This window comes from Natrix helvetica (assembly GCF_964273705.1).
Source record: "Natrix helvetica genome assembly, chromosome: Z".
NCBI lineage: Eukaryota > Metazoa > Chordata > Lepidosauria > Squamata > Natricidae > Natrix > Natrix helvetica.
The window spans coordinates 26,696,121-26,715,794 of record NC_138554.1 but is presented as its reverse complement, the minus strand read 5'-3'; the positions used below and the strand labels follow the sequence as shown (position 1 = coordinate 26,715,794).

At 41.5% G+C, this 19,674-nt stretch overlaps 2 protein-coding genes across 7 annotated transcripts in view; one reads left to right on the top strand and one right to left on the bottom strand.

The window, feature by feature from the left end:
- Window positions 1-4,876, bottom strand: part of TBC1D17 (TBC1 domain family member 17) — a 23,437-nt gene extending 18,561 nt beyond the window's left edge. For 3 of the 5 annotated variants that reach the window (XM_081971358.1, XM_081971360.1, XM_081971359.1), the window contains exons 1-5: window positions 4,748-4,876; window positions 2,509-2,607; window positions 1,542-1,616; window positions 896-1,007; window positions 500-713 (exon numbers count right to left, since the gene is read on the bottom strand). In XM_081971358.1, the coding sequence (XP_081827484.1) occupies window positions 500-713; window positions 896-1,007; window positions 1,542-1,616; window positions 2,509-2,607; window positions 4,748-4,846 (599 nt within the window). In that variant the 5' untranslated portion in view covers window positions 4,847-4,876. Of the gene's footprint in view, window positions 1-499; window positions 714-895; window positions 1,008-1,541; window positions 1,617-2,508; window positions 2,608-2,820; window positions 3,027-3,064; window positions 3,134-4,747 lie in introns of those variants that run through there. The other 2 variants (XM_081971362.1, XM_081971361.1) reach the window with 2 other exon arrangements.
- On the top strand, window positions 4,824-19,674 carry LOC309401967 (proline-rich AKT1 substrate 1-like). Of its 2 annotated transcripts, none has more exons than XM_081971367.1 (5): window positions 4,824-4,919; window positions 6,076-6,542; window positions 12,439-12,516; window positions 14,620-14,768; window positions 18,475-19,674. In XM_081971367.1, exons 2-5 carry the CDS (start codon window positions 6,077-6,079, stop codon window positions 18,616-18,618), a joined length of 837 nt encoding a protein of 278 aa, XP_081827493.1. In that variant the 5' UTR covers window positions 4,824-4,919; window position 6,076; the 3' UTR covers window positions 18,619-19,674. The 2 variants fall into 2 exon arrangements, with proteins under 2 accessions (XP_081827493.1, XP_081827492.1); XM_081971366.1 differs by lacking the exon at window positions 4,824-4,919 and adding an exon at window positions 4,923-5,013.

The following is a 19,674-nucleotide window of genomic DNA, read 5'->3' as shown; positions in this document are numbered from 1 at the left end:
GCTACATAGAATGGTCTGTACAATCTAGGACTAGTTCTTATTCAGTTGTGAAGAAAGCATTGTCACCAAAGCATGGCAACTTAATGAGGCCCATTAGATGACTAAAATAAATCCCAAACAAACCATGTTAACCAGATTTCTCTTGCTGTTGCTAGATATCTGGGCCTTACTTGAAACTTAGCCAGCATTTTGCTCAAAGCATCTAATGAGACAAAGAATAATGTCGACCTTGACTCCCAGTAACTTCAGGGACAAATTCAAATAATTTCCTTGCTAACAATGTAAAGATGACTTACTACTGCTTTCCTCCTGGATATTTTTCCCTCACTTCCTAAATTAATCTACAGCCTTGGAATATCTAACAAAGGCTTTCAAAATTCGCTTTCAGAAGATAGCATTAGAAAATAGTCCCTTATTCCACGCAACAAGTTTAAACCAGATGGAATGACTGCATCTTATTTCTTTAATGTAACAGAGGTTGTGATGTAATCTCACTCACGTGGCTAATATAACATATTTGCAAAGAGCTTTGAGAAGGGACTTCGTGCCTCCACGGTGGAAATGCAGAGCTTGAATGGAAATGCCTTCTTTGGTGATGAAGATGAGGTACGACCAGCCGAGGCCTGGTTTACTCTTACGGATGGATTTCAGCTCAGACAAGCTGAGAGAGAAGGCCCACTGACCACGAGGGACTGGAGATTTTGACCCAGAAACTGGTAGGGGAAACACAGGAAAAGCATAGTAACAAAGACAAAGGAAACAAAATCCCACAATTTCTAGCTACTCTCTTTTTCTCATCCCCATGTTCCATTCCTTATTGCAACTTCATCAGTAAACCTAGATACACAAAAGTGAAATTCATAAAAGGAAACTAGTGCTTCCTCTTTCAATTCACCAGCTGTTTCCTCCTGAACACGAGACCTTGTCCCCACTGTACTGATTACGGCCCAATCTGGTTCATATCCTGGATCAAAATGTTCTTCCTCAGCTTGGGAGCCAATGGTATCCTAATAAAGAGAAAACAAGATTAGAGGACATTTCAATGTTTTTAAATCTGTCCCTCATAGTGTCTTTAAGGCAATGCTCCTTTAGGTCCTGTTCCAAATTACATCCATAGCAAATTATTGATTTGCTTAATGACTGCTGGAAAAAGGTTGTAAAATCATGTATTTCGTGTGACTGACCCATTTTACAACTCTCACAAGTTACAACCATGGTGGGCAGGCTCCGTTACAGTTCTAATTCAAAGACTACCTGTACAATAATTCTAGGAGAATTTAAGACATGTATAATTGAAACTCTAGCATTGTTCTTTATTCTTGTAACTATTTTCTTCATGAGACTGAGGTTTATTTTAAACTTTTATATAAACTACAAGGATACCATAGCATATTACTCTGCAAAGAACAAGTACCGTGATTAAACAAGAAAAACTACTAATCTAAAGAAATGTATTTTTGCTTCTGCCAAAATATAAAGAGCAAATATACCGCAGAATTTAATACATATAAGTAGATGATTAAATCAGCAGAAAGCCTTACCTTTTTAGTGTACATGATTTGAGCAGTATCTGAAGAGTCATCCACAGGGGTCCATTGTAGTAAAGTATCTGAACCCTGAATAAAAAGGAAGCAACATTACAATAAAATATTTCAACAATATCCCTCATCCCGAGACTTGGTTTTTAAATTTTGAAATTTAAGTGATCAAATGAGTGCTGAATTTCACGTGTTTCCTTCTTGAAAAGAAGCTGATGCATACTGAAATACTACTTATTCCCACTTTATTATCTAAAATATCATCACAATCTGCCTAATGCTTTTTGATGTGCACTTCTTAAATCATAAATTATGGGAAACTTAAAATTTCTTCTGAAATATTTAAATGTACTACATAAACTGCTACTTGTGCACATGCATTAATATAGCATACAGGTAGTCCTCATTTAACAACTGCCTCATTTAGTTATTGCAATTACAATAGTGATAAAAAAAAGTAACTTTGCAACCAGACCACACATTTACAGCTTTCTCCGGTCTGCAAAGCAAAGGAAAACTGAAGTAAGATCATAAACATTGCAATGTTTACTTAGCTTAAGTAACACTTTGCTTAATGACCGAGTTGCTAGTCCCAATTGTGGCCACTAAATGAGGGTAACCTATATTATGAACAAACTGTAGAAACTCTTGGACACAAATACAAAGCTTCCGCTATTCCGACCAGTTTTGTTCAAATTAATGCTAATTACCTTTAACCATAATGTCACAATTAGACAATATTACAAAGCTACAAAAACCTCAAATTCTTCCTCCAGCATCCAAAAAGCAAGAGAAGAAAAAAAAATATTGAGCCTGTTTGGCTCATTCATGTAATGGTAAATAAGACTGAACAGGATTCCCCCCCCCCCATATAATCAATACAATACTCCAACACCCCGATTTTCTCACCACGACCACATAGCCTCCTGCTTCAGTTTTACAACCTAATGGGCAACCTATTTTGACCCACCTTCTCAATGATGCGGATAACTCCAGGTATGAGGGAATCCTGGTCAGGATGCCGCTTTGCACTGGTGTGTAAATAGACCCCATCTTTCTCAAAGGCAATCTGAAAAAAGTCAGAAGAAAAGAAATGGAAGGGGCAGAAAAAGGACCAGAATCCCACTCCTCCAGTTCCCCCCACCCACCAATGTGCAGCTCAAGTAACAAGATCCAAACTTCTTTAATGGTTCATTGCCAAAGCCTCGAAACAAGTCCAAAACAAAAGGGGAGGGAAACCCATTTTACATAACCGTAACGCTGGTAACCAACTTCTACATACTACCAGGGGGAGGATTCTCAATGTACGTCTCCCTGTAACTTCCAGGGCGAGAAGAAAGCACATTTCCCCATTTCTACCAAACTACAGTTTCCATACGGAATGACACAACCGGCCGTCGTCTCCCGGGGAATCATTTTCGGCTCATGCTGGGGGGAAAACCCTCAACCCTCTTTCCTTTGAGAGCCCATTTTTGCTCTAGGGAGCCTAAGGAGGATCACCCTGGAGGATAAAAGGCCTCTCTTACCCTGCAGCCCCCTAACTCCATTCTGCCTGACAGCTACTTCCTGAAAAACAAATACGTCATTTCCTGCTCCGATCGACCCCGCCCTTTTCATAGAGCAGTGTTCTCTGTTTTTAATGTTTCGTGAAGCCGCCATCATTGTTTCTGGCGCTGAAAAAAAAAACTCAAGCTGGAACGGTTGGATGTCTTGTTTGGAAACGCAGATGAAACTTTTGCCGCCATCTTTGGAAAGGTCAAAATGACTAGATCTTTAAACATGACATTATCGCCAGCGTGCAAGTAATGTTAAATAATTATGCACCGGTTAAGCAATGTTTACACATTCGGAGAACGTAATAAGGCATGAAACAGAAAACATATTTTATGATTTAACTAGGGAGGCTGGCACGTGGAAACATCTGAATGATTTTGCCCTCGGGAACTAAACTGGATGAATTATATATTATGTAATTATATAGTCCAGGATGAATTATAATATGGTTGGGAGCCTTTTAAGCAATATCAATACTGGATATCGGGAGCAGGGGAGTAATGCCAATAAATTATTACCAAGAAAATTATGTCCATTAAATTTTTGAAGCTCATCTAAAGTTTCTTGCAATTATTACCAAGGGAAACCTCCCTTGGTGCGGGAAAAGTGAGGGAATTTTATTGAATGAAATAATATATGAAATTAATCTTGCAGCAGAAAGAAAGTGAATCCTTTCCCCATCTTTATAGATGGGGGGGGGGAGTTTTCTATCAATAGACAAATAACTTACAAACTTTAGAGCAGTTTCCGAGTGGGATGTTTCCTGAGACTTCAACTCCCAGAATTCGTAGCAAAGTGGCCATGTTAGCTGGGGTGTTCATACAATACTTGGAAGTTCTTAGGTCGTTCCGAAGAGCTAGATAAAAATGCCAAACCCAGTCTAAACATCTGGCTGGCTGTACAATGAACTCTAAGAAATGCCTCCCAGCTCCAGGGACTATGGACAGCTCACACAACCAAGCAAATAAATCGGAATAATATCAAATACAGTAGAAAAACTATGGCAAGAATGGTGAAGCGAGGGATCTCAGAGACTCCAGACTCCCAGGTCTGACCAGGCGATGGCAGCAAATAGCTTAGAGCACGTTTTATCAACCTTAACTATTTTAAATTGTGTGGCATTCTGGGAGTTGAAGTCCACAAATTCTCAAGTAGCCAAGATTGATAAACGCTGGCTAAGAAGCTTCTGCCTCTCTTTGCTGCCACCTGCTGTTCTTTAGAATATCTGCAGCATAGCAACATTTGCTTTAGGGACGTGCAGGGTTTTAGTCATCCTGCCTGCAGCAACCCGCTAGTGACTCCTGGCGGATATGGTTTAAATCGCGGGCGGAAATTCTCAGCCGAGAATTTGCCATGTTTTAAACAGATTCTTTTAAACTTGAGATTCTTCAACTTTCACGTGGGTACCTTGAGATCGTCTGTCGCCTCCTCCTTATAGAAGTTCGGCGGGTTTCCTACTAAGTTCACAGTCACATGTAGCTATTTCCCCCTCTCTTTTAATATGCCATCTCTAGAATGATAGGTATCTCCTCGCCGCCATTCGAATTTTGGTAAGCCCTCAGAATTTAAACATAAATAATCGAATGAATTTAATATTTAATGTGAACTGGGTTCCCATAAACAACCACCACGCATGCGTCCAAGAAATCGCTCACCCTTACGATGCCATCTTTGGGTAGGGCAAAAGAAAACCAATCGACGTTCTCGACTCCTCCCCTCCCCCACGACGCCCTCCTTTGTTCCCCACCCTCCATCTTTGAAAAGGGCAGCGTGTGGGCGCTGCTCTCATGTCTTATAAGGGCGGTCGGAGGAGGCGGAGCCTTGGAGGTGGGGAAGGGGAGGTGGCGGTTGTTGTTTAGAAGAGGAGGAGGAGGAGGAGGAGGAGGAGGGGGCGGCATAAGTGTCCTGGGAAGGGTTAAAGGTGAGAGGTCAGGATTCCGGCTGCTGGACCACCAAGGGGGCAAGGGAGCTGGGAGGGGACGGGTCTCCGGTGCTTAAGCGAGGAGAAGGGGGAAAGGAATAAGAGGTAGGAGAAGGTAATACGCGTCACCCTCCCCTCCCGCCGCTTCCTTTCGGAGCCCTGCTTGGGGAGGGGAGGGGAGGGGAGGGGGGGCTGGGGAGAGAAAGGAAAGGTTTGTGCCGGGGGGGACTCTCTTCTTCCAGTGCTGTCTGTCTGTCGGTATGTGTCCACCCACCCGCCTTTGGCTGTGTCCTTTGCTTTGGCTGTGCTCCTTTTTGGCTGTGCCCCGTTGGAAAAGGGGGCTTTCCTCGCTGCATAGCCTTCCCTGCACCCCCACCCCCACCACACCCGGTGCATGCTCTTTCCAGAACAGCCTTTATCACCCGAACCCCACTTTCTGTCCTGCACGCTATGGTGGTTTGTTTGACTCTTGCAAGCTCTTGCTCTGGCTGCTGCTCTGCAAGAACCCAGAGGGCTCCAGCTTCTTTGGCTCCTCCAGGTGTGCTTGTGGCTTCTCTTGGTTTCCATGCTCGGGGTGGCTTCTTAACTTTTTCTTTTCAACTCCTGCTCAGTGCCAGGTGTTGTGAATTCAGGCTCTGGTTACGCTACTAAGCTGAACTCCCTCTCTGAGACAGACCAGGTTCCCTCTCTGAGACAGACCAGGTTTCTTGGCCTTCTGGCCATTCCTGGTCTCTCCTAAAAGTGCCCCAGGTTGAACCTGGACTGTGACATTCAGCGGATTAATTGGTTAGGCAAATTGACTCAAAGTATTTTGCTTTTCGACTGGGCAAAAACCACCATAAGCGGCAGAAGCTGTCTTTGGAAAAAATAATAAAAAGAGGCATAGTGTGAATCTGAATGCCTGTTGCAGTGCGGTATTTGTGTCGCTTAGAAACAGGTGTTTGTTTTCTTCCTGTGAATATTTAGTTATTTTCATCAGCTCAGCTTTTTAACTATGGATGAGTTCTGTTCCACTGTGCAATGGTTTAACCTCAGTGTCCTTCTTGTTTTGTTTGCCTGCAGAATGGCAGATATGGCAGATAATCATAAGGAAAATTGGGTAGCCCTGGTGGCTGCAGCAGAACAGTACCGGCGTAAAACAGGCAACGAAATTGTTTTGCTCACAGCCTTCCGGGCACCACCCCCTGGCAACTACAGCTATATGCAGCATGGGAGTGGGGCTCTAGCAGATGCCGTTCAGCGCTACCTCGAAGATATTGCAGTGGTTCATAAAACCACTGCTTTCACCTATATTGCCCGCCCTCCCTCAAACCCTCATCCACCTCCCCCACAAGGACCCTATTCCCAAAATTACCCTCCTACTTATGCTCCAGATGAACCTGCCCCACACAGGACGCCTGCCTCCCAGGGAGGCCTGCCTCAGGCTTCGGGAGGCCAAGAACACGAAGATGAAGATGATGAAGGTGACAGAAACACTTTGACCGAACTGGAACAACCGGGTGGGAAAAACCCTCCTAGTGACACTACTGGTATGTCTCTGTGCAACAAGCTTGTATTTATAGCTTGTTTTTCTATAAATTGTTTCAAGTAGCCTGCAATAAATATATGTCAAATATCAACCCAGTAGGCTGCTCACCCCAAACTTTTACTTGAAAAGCCAGGCTTGGACAATTACTGCATAGAGGTAGAGAGAGAGACCTATGCCTGTAGATATGCACTGCTTTTTTTAAAAAAAAAGTTCTATAACAAAGGTTAACCTTCCCCAGTCAGGTGTTATCCAGATGTGTCAGACTTTAGCTCTCAAGACCTGCCAGCCAGCATCTGGATAGAAGGCCCAGGAATGTTAAAATCCAACCACCGGATGCCTGAATGTAGGTCCACAATAAATATTAAGTGTGTAGTGGACTCTACAGGTAGTCCTCAACTTATGACCACAATTGAGCCCAGAATGTTTTGTTGTTAAGTGAGACATTTAAGTGAGCTTTTTTCCATTTTATGACCTTACATGCCACAATAGTTAAGTGAATCACTGCAGTTCTTAAGTTAGTAACCTGGTTGTTAAGTGAATTTATTTATTTATTTATTTATTTATTGGATTTGTCAACCGCTCCCTCTCCCCAAGGGGACTCGGGGTGGTGTATAGACAGAATAAAAACATTATAAAAAACATTATATTCAACAATTACAAAACCCCATAAAAAACAAATTAAACAATGTTTCCCCATTGGCTTTGCTTGTCAGAAGATCGCCAAAGGTGATCACATGACCTTGAGACATAGCAACAGTCATAAATTAGAACCAATTGCCAAGCATCTGAATTTTGATTGCATGATCATGGGGATGCTACATAGATTGTAACTATGAAAAATGGTCTTAAGTCAGATTTTTCAGTGCCATTGTAAGATCACTAAACAAATTGTGATAAATCGAAAACTACCTGTATTTTAACTGGATCTGTTCAGAAAAACAACCTGATTCACACATTGTGCCAAACCTTGACTGGCTTAAACATAGTTTTAGAAGAAACAGTATAGACTTGTACAATAAGAAAAGCCACATTGAGTTAAGGCTTGGTAAGATGCCTGAGCTTCTCATCACATTCTTTAGCAGGATAAACACCAGCTCTGCACTAGTAGCACTTTTTCCTTTCCTATCGTTACAGTTGTGACAAAACTTGCCTCTGTTGAAGTGAGAAGGCACATCCCAAGGTATTAGGCTTGACAGAACAGTGGGTAGCAGTTTAGGAACGACGTGAACACACGATTATGCATGGTCGCTTGCATTCATTGCCCCCTCCCTTTTGGCCTTTATATTTTATTTTTCTGCTAAAAAGGACTTGCAAATCAGCAACCAAAAAAATTTAACTTTATTATGACTAATAAGCCAATGGAAGGGAAGCAGAATAACAAATTGTTGGTGTGTTAGACTTTGAAAGGGAAAAAAATGAAGTCATATCATTTTTTTAAAAAATGAAAAGCAATTTCTTAATAATAATGGAGAGCAATTTCATTTTGGGAACAAAATGAAACTCTGGATGATTGGTTTTCCGGAATTGGGGATCTTCTGCCAAAAAAAGCCCAACTATTTATCTGCTGCAGCTCAGAGCCAAGTCTCAGCTGATAGGATCTCACATTGATAGGTTGATATATAGAAGTATAAAATTTGAAATTGGTTTTGTTTTTTGAAAGAGACAGTACAGCTATTTTAAGTCTGTGAATTTATCTAGTCACAATAATTTACAGATTCAGATTTATAGATGTAATAAATTACATTTAGATATCATTTTTTCGGGTGCTGAGAACCATTTCATGTAGCTTAATTTGAGAATCCTCAGAATTCTTAAAGGCATTTCACTCATATTTCAGAAAGGGGTTGGAATAGAAGCCACTTTGTGAGCACATGGCTGAAAAAGGGGATGGAATACTTCCGTGGCTTCTAGTCTTAGCTACTGCTCCCAGTGGCTCCATGTTGGGTGTTTCTTTGTACCTTGCCCTCTGAACCTTTATCCTCTCTTGCTGTGTGTTTAATGCACACAACTGCCCCAAGTGAAGCCTGAAGAGTACAGAAATATATATTTTAGCTTCACGGCTTAGGATAACCCATTTGATACTAGCTGGGATTGTTGGGTTGTGTGAAGAGGTGTGTTGGCCTGAAACTTGCAAAGTACATTGTCCCATGTCTCCTAGGCTCCATTTTGAGTCACTGAATCTATCTTGTGGAGCACAGCTAATTCTCCTGCAGGCTGCAGCCAGGTTTCAAGTCTTCTTCAGTTGGCCTGAATGCTCTTAGCAGTGCCAGCAATGGAGGTCCTCCATATGTGCTGGATGGCAAGAAGGAAAGTTTATCATATACATGATTACAAGTAATCTGGAGGACATAGAGCAAGACACTCTGAATCAAATAGCTCTGCTATGCATCTCTGCCCTGTCCTATTCCTGCCTTCCCTCAGGAGTGATCTAAAAGTATCTGGTGTAGTTTCATCTCTCAGCAAAACAAATATGAGTGTAATGAATGCTTGCCTGGATATATGTAAGATTATTTCAAGGGAAAGTTTTTCTTCATGCTGCTGGTGTGGGCATGGTTTTATTCTGTCCTTCTTTCAGGCCAATTTGGTTTCCTTCTACCATTTGTCTCGATTTATATTTTACATTTCCTCTAATAAAGCACTCAAAAAACCAGAACACCTTAAAATTTCATAAAAACAATTACAATAATTATTTTTTAAAATGCTGAAAAATCTGAAGGGAAAGTTCTGGATTCCTTTCATAAAAGTGCAAAGAGCAGGAGTTGAGTGTGATTCTCCTTGAAATGCTTTCTACAATTTGGAAATAAGATAGAATGGAGTCAAACGAATTGAGCTTGGAAAATGAGGCCAGAGGGATGTCTTTAAGAAGGCTTCTTCTGTTGGCCTTAATGTTCAAATAGAGGCATGTGGCATTAGGAGTGTGTGAGATATTAAGACCATAATTTGTTTAAAAAACAATCTACTGCAGTCACTGTTGTTATCAAGATTTGTGACTGAGGGATGAAACTATAGTCTCTCTAGAATTAGATCTAACAATAAAGTCACACTGGTTGACAGTATATTTTGACTTGCTTGAAAAGTAGGCCATTAGTTGTACAAAGACTAACATCCCAAAATATTCTGTTCCTCCTCCAAACAATACTGATTCTGGTTGCTCAGCAAGTTACTGTGGAGCAATCCAGAACAGCCAAAGTCCAGACAAGGAACAGAACGTTTACTGCCTAAGAACATTAGGTTGCGCATGTATATGTCATATGTGAAAGGCGATTCCCAAGGAAGCCTCTCTGGCCTCCTCTCTTCTTTTAGAGTTTAAGTAAGAATAAAAAAAGAATCTTTTTGCAAAGCCTTTTAACTATTGATTTTGATTTTATTGTTTTCATATTTATTCAGTGGCTAAGACGCTGAGCTTGTAGATCAGAAAGGCCGGTAGGTCGATGGTTCAAATCCCTAATGCCGCATATCGGAGTGAGCTCCCATTACTTGTCCCAGCTTCTGCCAACCTAGCAGTTCAAAAGCACGTAAAAAATGCAAGTAGAAAAATAGGGACCACCTTTGGTGGGAAGGTAACAGCGTTCCGTGCACCTTTGGTGTTTAGTCGAGCTGGCCACATGACCATGGAGACGTCTTTGGACAGTGCTAGCTCTTCGGCTTTGAAATGGAGATGAGGATCGCCCCCTAGAGTTGGGAATGACTAGCACATATGTGCGAGGGGAACCTTTACCTTATAGCTTTATAAGCTGCATTGAGGGGTTATAATGAATAGTCCTCAACATATGACCACAGTTGGAACCAGAATTTCTATTGCTAAGCAAGGTGGTTATTAAGTGAGTGATGCCTGTATTTATGATTTTTTTTTTGCCAAGGTTGTTAAATGAATCCAACTTCTCCCATTTATTTTGCTTGTCAGAAGTGCTCTGGGAAGTTTGCAAACAGCAATTACATGATCCCACGACACTGTGAGCATCATAATTGCCTGTTGCCAAGTGCCCAAATTTTGATAACGTGATTATGGGGATGCTGTGACCGTTTTAAGTGAGTGCATTGGTCATAAATCATTTTTTTAGTGCCATTCGAATTTTAGAATTCCTTATTGGCCAAGTGTGATTAGATACACAAAGAATTTGTCTCCAGTGCATAAACTCTCAGTGTACAATAGTGATAGATAGTCATTGTAAAATGGTTCCTAAATGGATGGTTGTGAGTCAAGAGCTACTTGTATAAGCAGAAATATATGCTATAACATTATTTGACATAAGGTAAAGGTTTCCCTCGCACATAAGTGCTAGTCGTTCCTGACTAGGGGCGGTGCTCATCTCCATTTCAAAGCCGAAGAGCCAGCATTGTCCAAAGACTTCTCCGTGGTCATGTGACTGACATGACTAAACACTGAAGGTGCACAGAACGCTGTTATCTTCCCACCAAAGGTGGTCCCTATTTTTCTATTTGCATTTTTTATGTGCTTTCGAACTGCAAGGTTGGCAGAAGCTGGGACATGTAACAGGAGCTCACTCCGATATGCGGCACTAGGGATTCGAACCACTGACCTACCGCTCTTTCTGATCGACACGCTCAGCGTCTTAGCCACTGAGCCTTAAAGGTGGGATATTTGACATATTCCACTTTTATTTTACACGTAATATAAAATACATTGATATAGCATGCATAATTCTCCCATTTACCATTTTCCCCATCACAACAATCTTGTAAGGTAGGTTAGGCTGAAGAGATTGTCTGACTCAAAGTCTTCCAGCTGACTTACATGCCTAAGGGAGGACTAGAATGCATGACCTAACACTTTCTGGTTTAGTATCTTGGCCACTGAATTATCCTGGCTCTCTTTAATACCCTCCAATTAATGCCTTCTTTTAAAAATTGGATTCTCATATCTGAAGTGAATTACTTTCAGATGTCTTATTGCCATTTGCTGACATGAAAGAAGTCTGTGTGAAGGAGAGGTCTGCAGACTCATTTAGTTGCGATAATGTAAACTTTAATCCACATTTACTAACCAGAGCAGACCTATTCAGCTATTAAGACATCTTGTTCATGGTGTACTTATTTTTCTTCTCAATACAATGCAATGGCAGAGTTGGAAGGAACCTTGGAGGTCTTGTAGTCCAATTCCCTACCTAGGCAGGAAACCCTATACAGTTCCAGACAAATGGCTATCCCACATCTTCTTAAAGAATTCCAGTGTTGGGGCATTCACAACTTCTGGAGGCAAGCTGTTCCACTGATTAATTGTTCTAACTATCAGGAAGTTTCTCCTCAGTTCTAAGTTGCTTCTCTCCTTGATTAGTTTCCACCCATTGCTTCTTGTTCTACCCTCAGGTGCCTTGGAGAATAGTTTGACTCCCTCTTCTTTGCGGCAACCCCTGAGATATTGGAACACTGCTATCATGTCCTCCTTTTCATTAAACTAGACATACCCAGTTCCTGCAACCGTTCTTCATATGCTTTAGTCTCCAGACTAAAACATCCATTCCATATTGCTCTTGCTTGGAAATTTATAAATTAAAATAAAAGGTAGGACCTTCAAGCAGCCATTGATGTGGGCTGTGTTTCAGGTTCCAAGTCAGTTGTTGAAATCTATTGAGCATGATTGATTCTATCTGGTCTTTGTTACACACACACACACGCACGCACGCCATCACTTGAGCTGTATTTAGAAAACCTTGGTGTTCATCCAAGCTTGTTGAGATCTTCCAACTGTGACGGCATTATTTTTGGATACAAAAAGATTAATTCTAAAATAAAAATGGTGGTATGAGAAAGGCAGCATTCCCATTCACCTGGTATGATAATCAACATTTATGTTGAGGGACAGGGGTGTATCAGGTATGGATCTTGTATGGACAGCCAATGTCATTCTATATTTTAAGATAACTATCAATTTCTAGGTCTGTTTGTGATGGATGAAGATTCTCCAAGCCAAGATTATGAGCCTTTTTTTGATTCTGATGTGGAAAGCACTGACGGTGAGTGGAGTAGCACTGTGTAAGAGAGACAATACTGATCCTTTTGAGTTATTCCCTATTCTTCCTGTGGAATCCACCCTTCTCAGACTGATCAGTCCAAACCACCTGTGAATTTTTGATTTCAGCTTCTTCCATGAAGTCCTCTTTTGTTGTAACGATCTTCTTGATAAGCCCAGTGAGGTTCAATTACAGGTAGTCCTCGACTTACGACCACAGTTGCGCCCAAAATGTATGTTACTAAATGAGACAGTTGCTAAGTGAATTTTCTTGCCACCGTTGTTAAGTGAATCACTGCAGTTGTTAAGTTGGTGACATGGTTGTTAAGTGATTCTGGCTCACCCATTGACTTTGCTTGTCGGAAGGTCGCAAAAGGGGATCCCATGACCCCGGGATTCTGCAAGCGGCATAAATATCAGTCAGTCGCCAAGGGGCTGAATTTTGATCACGTGACCATGGGGGATGCTGCAATGGTCGTAAGTGTGAAAAACAGTCGTAAATCATTTTTTTCAGTGCCGTTGTAAGTTTGAACAATCACTAAATGAATTGTAAATCGAGAACTACCTGTACTCACGAATGAAGGCAAATATATGACAAAATAGAAGACAGAACCTTTGATCCTGGTGATCCTGCAACTACCTGTAATGTAACCAGCATAGTTTTAGTGGCTGAGAGAATAAAAAGGGAATTTGTTCAGCCGTTCACTGGCTAGTCTAGCATACTTTGCAAATTTAGTGAGAGAAGAGAAAGAAAGGGTGGACTCCTTTGTCTGTTCCTTGGAGAAAAGATATAAATGTGAGGGATAATTAAAAAGAGATCCACCTAATACGTGCGGCTTTGTCTCCTCTACCCAGTAGGCTCCCTTAATTGCTTGGTCTAATTAGTCTTTAATGAGAGTGCTAGGCATGTTTAAGTGGATCCAATTTTTTTTGTTGTTGGAAAAGCTTGTTCTCAATTTTTTTCCCTTATGTTTAATGTCATTCACCACAGTTTGTATATTACACGTTATAACTCCTCGCTGTTTATACATTTGACACTTTTGTAAATAATGTGTATATTATCACTTGAGTTTTCATCTTTAGTTTTCAAAAACTAGAAACTTTATGACAGCCATCTCCCAACTTAACAATATTCAATCCAGCAACCAGGATTTCCTATTTTTGGCCATGGAAGCTGGGAATTCTGGGAACTGTAGTTGCAATATGATTGGAAGATGCCAGATTAAGGAAGGCTGCTATAAATGGAAACTTTATTAATTGACCACAGTGGTATTTGAAACCCCAAGGAGTTGCTTCATTTCATTTGTCTTTTCTAGATCGTCCATATTTTCTTTGGAATTGACACTGTTACAGAGTGAGAGGAAGTTTTAAATTATAGATTAAAGGTTACTTTACTGATGAATCAATCTCTGGCTTCCTGGGATTTTCAGGAAGCAGAATATGGAGAAGTGCTGAATGGGAGTAGCCTCGGCCAGGTCTCAAAATGAGCATTTCGGGTATTACTTGATAAAAAAATATCCTCAAGAACATATAATCTATGCCAAAGATTCTTGTATACACTTGGAAAAATTTTTGAATAAAGTTTAGAGAGGGGTGGAGGATCTGAGGTAGCTTGTAGTCATGGGTGTGTTGTTAGACCCCCTCCTTCGCTACCCACTTTTTGAAAGAGGCTTGTCCTAAGAAAAAAGGAAGGCAACATCTTGCACAACGACGCACTTGCCTTCTGCTTTGTATCTATTTGCAGGAATCCCTTTGAGCTTATCAAGCCGTGATAGAGAACATCCTAGTAAATGAGTGTTTTGTGACGGGCCGTGAAAGTAAATCTACCACATTCTGCCAAAATTCCAGATGTGCCTTTGTCTTAAGTGGTTGCCCACCTCTGCTCTAAATATTGTCGAATCGTAACTCCCACTAGCCCCGGCCAAACGTGACCAAAGATTAATGATTCTGGGAGTTGTAATTCAACAAAATGAAAGGGGTTAATCTAAACCAGGCCGCTCCTGCTTTTGATCAGGCTTTGGATGCTCACAGCTCGCTGTTTTCAAATGCTGTACAGTTGGTCTAAGCTGCTTCTTTTTTTCCCCCCCGAATCCCCACTTTCTCTCAGATGGAAGTCTGAGTGAGGAGGCTCCAGGACAGACAGTTCCTCCACCCCCAAGCCATCAGTATGCCAAATCTCTCCCTGTCTCTGTGCCCATCTGGGGCTTTAAAGAACAACGCCAAGAGATGCGATCCTCCGACGAAGAGAACAGTAAGGTGGGTCAAAGTTAAGGACGTGCACCTTGATAGGCCATCCTCTGGGGAAGCAAAACGGCTCTCTGGGCTCTTTCCTTCTCCTTGGGTGTCATTGTAGCCTTGCTGACGAAGTACGGGTGGTCCTCAGATTATAGCCATTCATTTAAAGACTGTTCAGAGCTACAGCAGCTCTGAAAAATACGACTTATGGCTGGTCCTTGCACTTATAACTTCCCCAGCATTCCCATGGTTAATGATCCAAATTCTGGCCACCGGCATGTATTTACAATCATTGTAATGTCACGGGGTCATATGATCGCCATTTACTCCTTTCCCAGCGGCTTCCAACAGACAAAAATCAATGAAGAAAGCTGGATTTATTTAACATCCACAAGTTGCACTTAACTGCAGTGATTTGCGTAACAACAATGTGGCTGGGAAAAAGGGTCATAAATCAGGCACGTTTCATTTCACCACCACTTTGCTTAGCAATCCTTGAGGGAGAGTTGTTGTGGCTGAGCCTGTCTTAGTCTGACGACTGAAAGTAGAGAGCAAAATGCTTAAATGCTTTTAAGGAAGACTCAGAATTTGCATTACACATTAAGGGATGTTGTTCAGCCACTAAATTACATATTTGGAGAGAAACTGGAGGAACGTTGTATATTTGTGAAAGAACCTGAAAGAATGTCTCACAAAAAAAGAGTAAAAATCTGTTCTTCATCTCCCAAAGGATGGAACACAAGAAAATGCTCTCAGGTTACAGGAAGGCAGATCAAAGCAGGCAGACTGAATTGTGTAGAAGACTTTCTAAAAGTAAGAGCAGTTCAAGCCAAATACCCAGAGATGTTGTGGGCTCCCTGCATTAGATATGTGTAAAGAAAAGTCAGGCAGCAATTTTGTCAGCCATGCTTTAACTTGGGTTCCTGGACTGAGCAGGACATTGGGCCCCATCAAACACTCTATTTTTCATAGTCCATTGAAGTTTGGAATAGCAGACACACAGAAATGCAACAGGCTAATCCAAAGTTTTCCAATCTTGGCAATTTCCAAGTCTATGGACGTCAATTCCCAAGAATTTCATAGCCAGCATTTTGGAGAATTCTGGGAGTTGAAGTCCACTCCTCTTCAGTTTGAAAGGTTGGTAAATGCTGATCTAAAGTTTGGCTCTTTCTCCACTGTTGGCTTTTTTTTTGGCAGCTGCTCCACACTGCTGGCTCATAGTTAAATGGTTGTCCACTAGGACTCCAAGATCCCTCTCACAGTTACTACTATTGAGCAAGGAGCACCTATACTGTACCTGTGCATTTCATTTTTCTTGCCTAAATGTAGAACCTTACTTTTTTCGCCATTGAATTTCATTTTATTAGATAGTGCCCAATGTTCAAGTTTGTCAAGATCCTTCTGTACCATAAGCCTTTATTTAAATGAGTTAAATAGTTCTGCTTTCTCACCGTTGCTTGTCACCTTCTTGCCGCTTGCTCCTAGCAATGGACCAATTGTTTCCTTAACCTTTTTCTTGTTTTTAACATGTTGGAAGAAGCTTTTTTTGGTATTTTTTACTTTTGTGGCAAGCCTTTCTTCATTGTGAGCCTTAGCTTTCCTTACTTCATCTTTACAGGCTCGGGCTATTTGCTGATATTCTGCCTTAGTTATGTCCCCCTCTTTCTACTTTTTATACTTAACTTTTTTGTCTTTCAATTTGTCAGAGAGTTCTTTATGCAGCCATGCTGGTTTCTTTTGGGAGCTGTTATTTTTCTTCTTCATTAGTATTGTGTTAGACTGAGCTTTTCTAATCTCATTTTTCAAAATTTCCCAAGCTTCTTGAGTTGTTTTCCCCTTGAGGATTCTCATCCATGGAATTCTTCCCAAGCTGTCTCTAAGTTTTGAAATTAGCTCTCTTAAAATCCAAGATTCTAGTTTGACTTTGTTCTACTACTTGTGTTTGCATAATGTTGAATTCCAATAATGCATGGTCACTTGCCCCCAGGGTTCCTGTGGCTTCAACACCTTTTATCATTTCCTCTCTGTTAGTGAGAATTAAGTCTAATATGGCCGATCCCCTTGTTTCCTTCTCTACTTTTTGGGAAACAAAGTTGTCTGCTAGGTTCGTTAGGAACCTGTTGGATCTTCCATTTGGTGCAGAGTTTGTTTCCCAGTTGATGTCAGGGTAGTTAAAATCTCCCATTGCTATTGTGGTGTGCTTCCTACATACCTTAGCTGACTAGCAAAAAGTTCATCTACTTCCTCTGCTTGGTTGGGTGGCCTGTAGTATAGACCTATGGCAATGTCATCCCCCCCCCAACCTTTAATATTGACCCAAATGCATTCAAGATAGTTCTCATCATTGTTGTGCTCTATTTCTGTAGAGATGTAGTTATTTCTTATATATAGTGCAACTCCACCTCCTCTTTTATTTGGTCTATTTCTTTTAAATAATTTAAATCCTAGCTGTCTTGGCCATTTAACTGTGCCTCATTCAGTTGTGACTTTTGGCTTTGTTTGTTCTTTCTAAACTCATCCCTACATCGTTTACCCATAAAGCACTTAGGTAGGTGTAATGATAAAAAGGGAAATCTTAGAGTTAGATACTTCAGAAGAAAAGAGTTTACAAAAAGGGGTTTGAAACCAGTTTCTGGAGAAAAAATCAGAAGTGGCATGCAGTTCCTTAAACACATGAAAGCTTTCATCCTTCCGAGCAGATAATGGAAAATGGCATATAGGTGGTTGTTGATTTGCAATCACATTTAAGACCAGAATTCCCATTGCTAAGCAAGGCAATTAAATGACTCACACCCAATTTCACAACCTTTTTTTGCCATGGTTATTCAAGTCAATGAAGTTGTTAAGTGAATTGCACAGTTGTTAAATGATTAAAGCTTCCCCGCTGACTTTGTTGGAAGCCAGCTGATGACGTCACAACTGGCAATCAGATGACACATACACACACCCAGCTACAACTATCTGTTGAATAGCAACCAACTTTGGGTGATGTGACCTTAGGGTGCTGCAACCGTTATAAGTGCGAGAACCAGTCATAAGTCACTTTTTTCAATGCTGTTTTAACTTTAAATGGTCACTAAACTGATGGTTGCAAATTGAGGACTACCTGCAAGGAGCATGTGTAGAAAACCAGCTTTCCAGGTTGGTTCTCTTTGCCTTCTTAATTAAGAGTATAAACTGGTATAGAAGGAATACAGGGAGTCCTCGACATACGACCACAATTTAGCCCAAAATTTCTGTTGCTAGGGGAGAGATTTGCTAAGTGAGTTTTGTCCCATTTCTTTCTTGTCACCGTTGTTAAGTGAATCACTGCAGTTGTGAAATTAGTGATACAGTTGTTAAGCAAATCTGGCTTTCCCTATTGACTTTGCTTAACAGGGGGTCACAAAACGTCACATTACCCCAGACACTGCAACCATCATAAATATGAGTCAGTTGCCAAGCATTTGAATTTTTTGCTCATGTGACCATAGGAATGCTGCAGCGGTCATAAGTGTGAAAAATGGTCATACATTCCTATTTTCAGTGAACTTCAAATGGCCACTAAATGAACAGTTGTAAGTCGAGGACTACCTGTAATGGTGGAAGAGAAGTCAGATTCATAGGGGTATGAATCATGATCAGAGACAGCAGGAACAAGGGAAGGAGTCGAAAGAATTTGAAGATGCGGGGGGGGGGGGAAGCGAACGAGTTCTCCGTTCTCTCACTTCCCTTCCTCTTTTTGCAGCATTCATCTCCCGACCTGGAGAAGATTGCCGCCAGCATGAGAGCTCTGGTGCTGCGGGTTTCAGACGGCACAGAGATGTTTGGAGACCTGCCTCGGCCACGCCTGAATACGAGTGACTTCCAGAAACTGCATCGGAAATATTAATAGATCTGGCCATTGGTCCTACCGCCTCGGTGCCATTTTCCTCCACTACCAAAAATCGGTAGACAGGGTTCAGAGCCCCTCTCAAGCCATACTGTTCAAATTCTGTCCTCCACTCCTCCAGCCTTTGCTCCCACAAGCTTTAATTTAAAATGGGTAACCTCAGTTTAACACTACAGATGGGCTGGAGGGGTTAATTACCTCTTCTTCTTCTTTTTTTTTTCCAAAGGAAAGCCTCCTCTTCTATGATTTGAATACTGAGATCGGTGTTTCTCAACCGTGGCAACTTTAAGGTGTGCAGACTTCAATTCCCAGAATTCCCCAGCCAGCTGAGGTTCTAGGAGTTGAAGTCCGCACACCTTGAAGTTGCCACGGTTGAAAAACACTGCCTTAGCTGTAACAGCCCTTCTGAGAGGGACTTCTTGTCAAGGGAGACCTTGACAAAAACACACACACAGACACATGCACACACACACAGGAAGATTAAAGACAACCTGACAAAAGAAGTTCTACCACCATGCCCTGCCTCTGCCGCACCAACCCGCTCCGATTGGTCTTTCTTCAACAAGCTGTTGGAAATTCTCCATCTCCTTGTTTTCCTCCCCAATTAAGTGTCTTAAAGGAAAATCCTTTGCACACAAAGTGGGCTTGTCTATACTTTGGTTTAAGTTAACTTTCCCTTGGAGGAACAGTGAATGGAAGGAGGGTTCTATGCCATTTTGCTGTTCTTCGTTTTATTTTGTCCCAGATGTAAATCTCTCCCCATTTCCAGGAGTAGAATTTCAGGGTCCTTTTTACTTTCGGAGAGGTTGGTGCAACGTGCCCTTCCACCTTGTGGCAGGTGGGATGCGAAAGGGTCTAGGGGTCATGTACAGCCTCGGATTGATCCCACGCCACCCCAGCCTACTTTTGTATCAGATTTTCAAGAGCCGTTTCTGGCTCAAACCCTCTATTTTTGTCCAAAGACAATTGGTGAATTGGAAGAGAGAGGATATTTTGTGGTCCTTCCTGCCAGCCTATAAGCCAATGAAAATAATAAAAGTTGTCTTTTACCAGCTC

Coding starts and splice junctions, on each gene's coding strand:
- LOC309401967 (XM_081971367.1), top strand. CDS start 6,077: ATGGCAGATATGGCAGATAATCATAAGGAAAATTGGGTAGCCCTGGTG. Junction 6,543..12,438: donor CCCTCCTAGTGACACTACTG/GTATGTCTCTGT, acceptor ATCAATTTCTAG/GTCTGTTTGTGATGGATGAA. Junction 14,769..18,474: donor CCGACGAAGAGAACAGTAAG/GTGGGTCAAAGT, acceptor CTCTTTTTGCAG/CATTCATCTCCCGACCTGGA.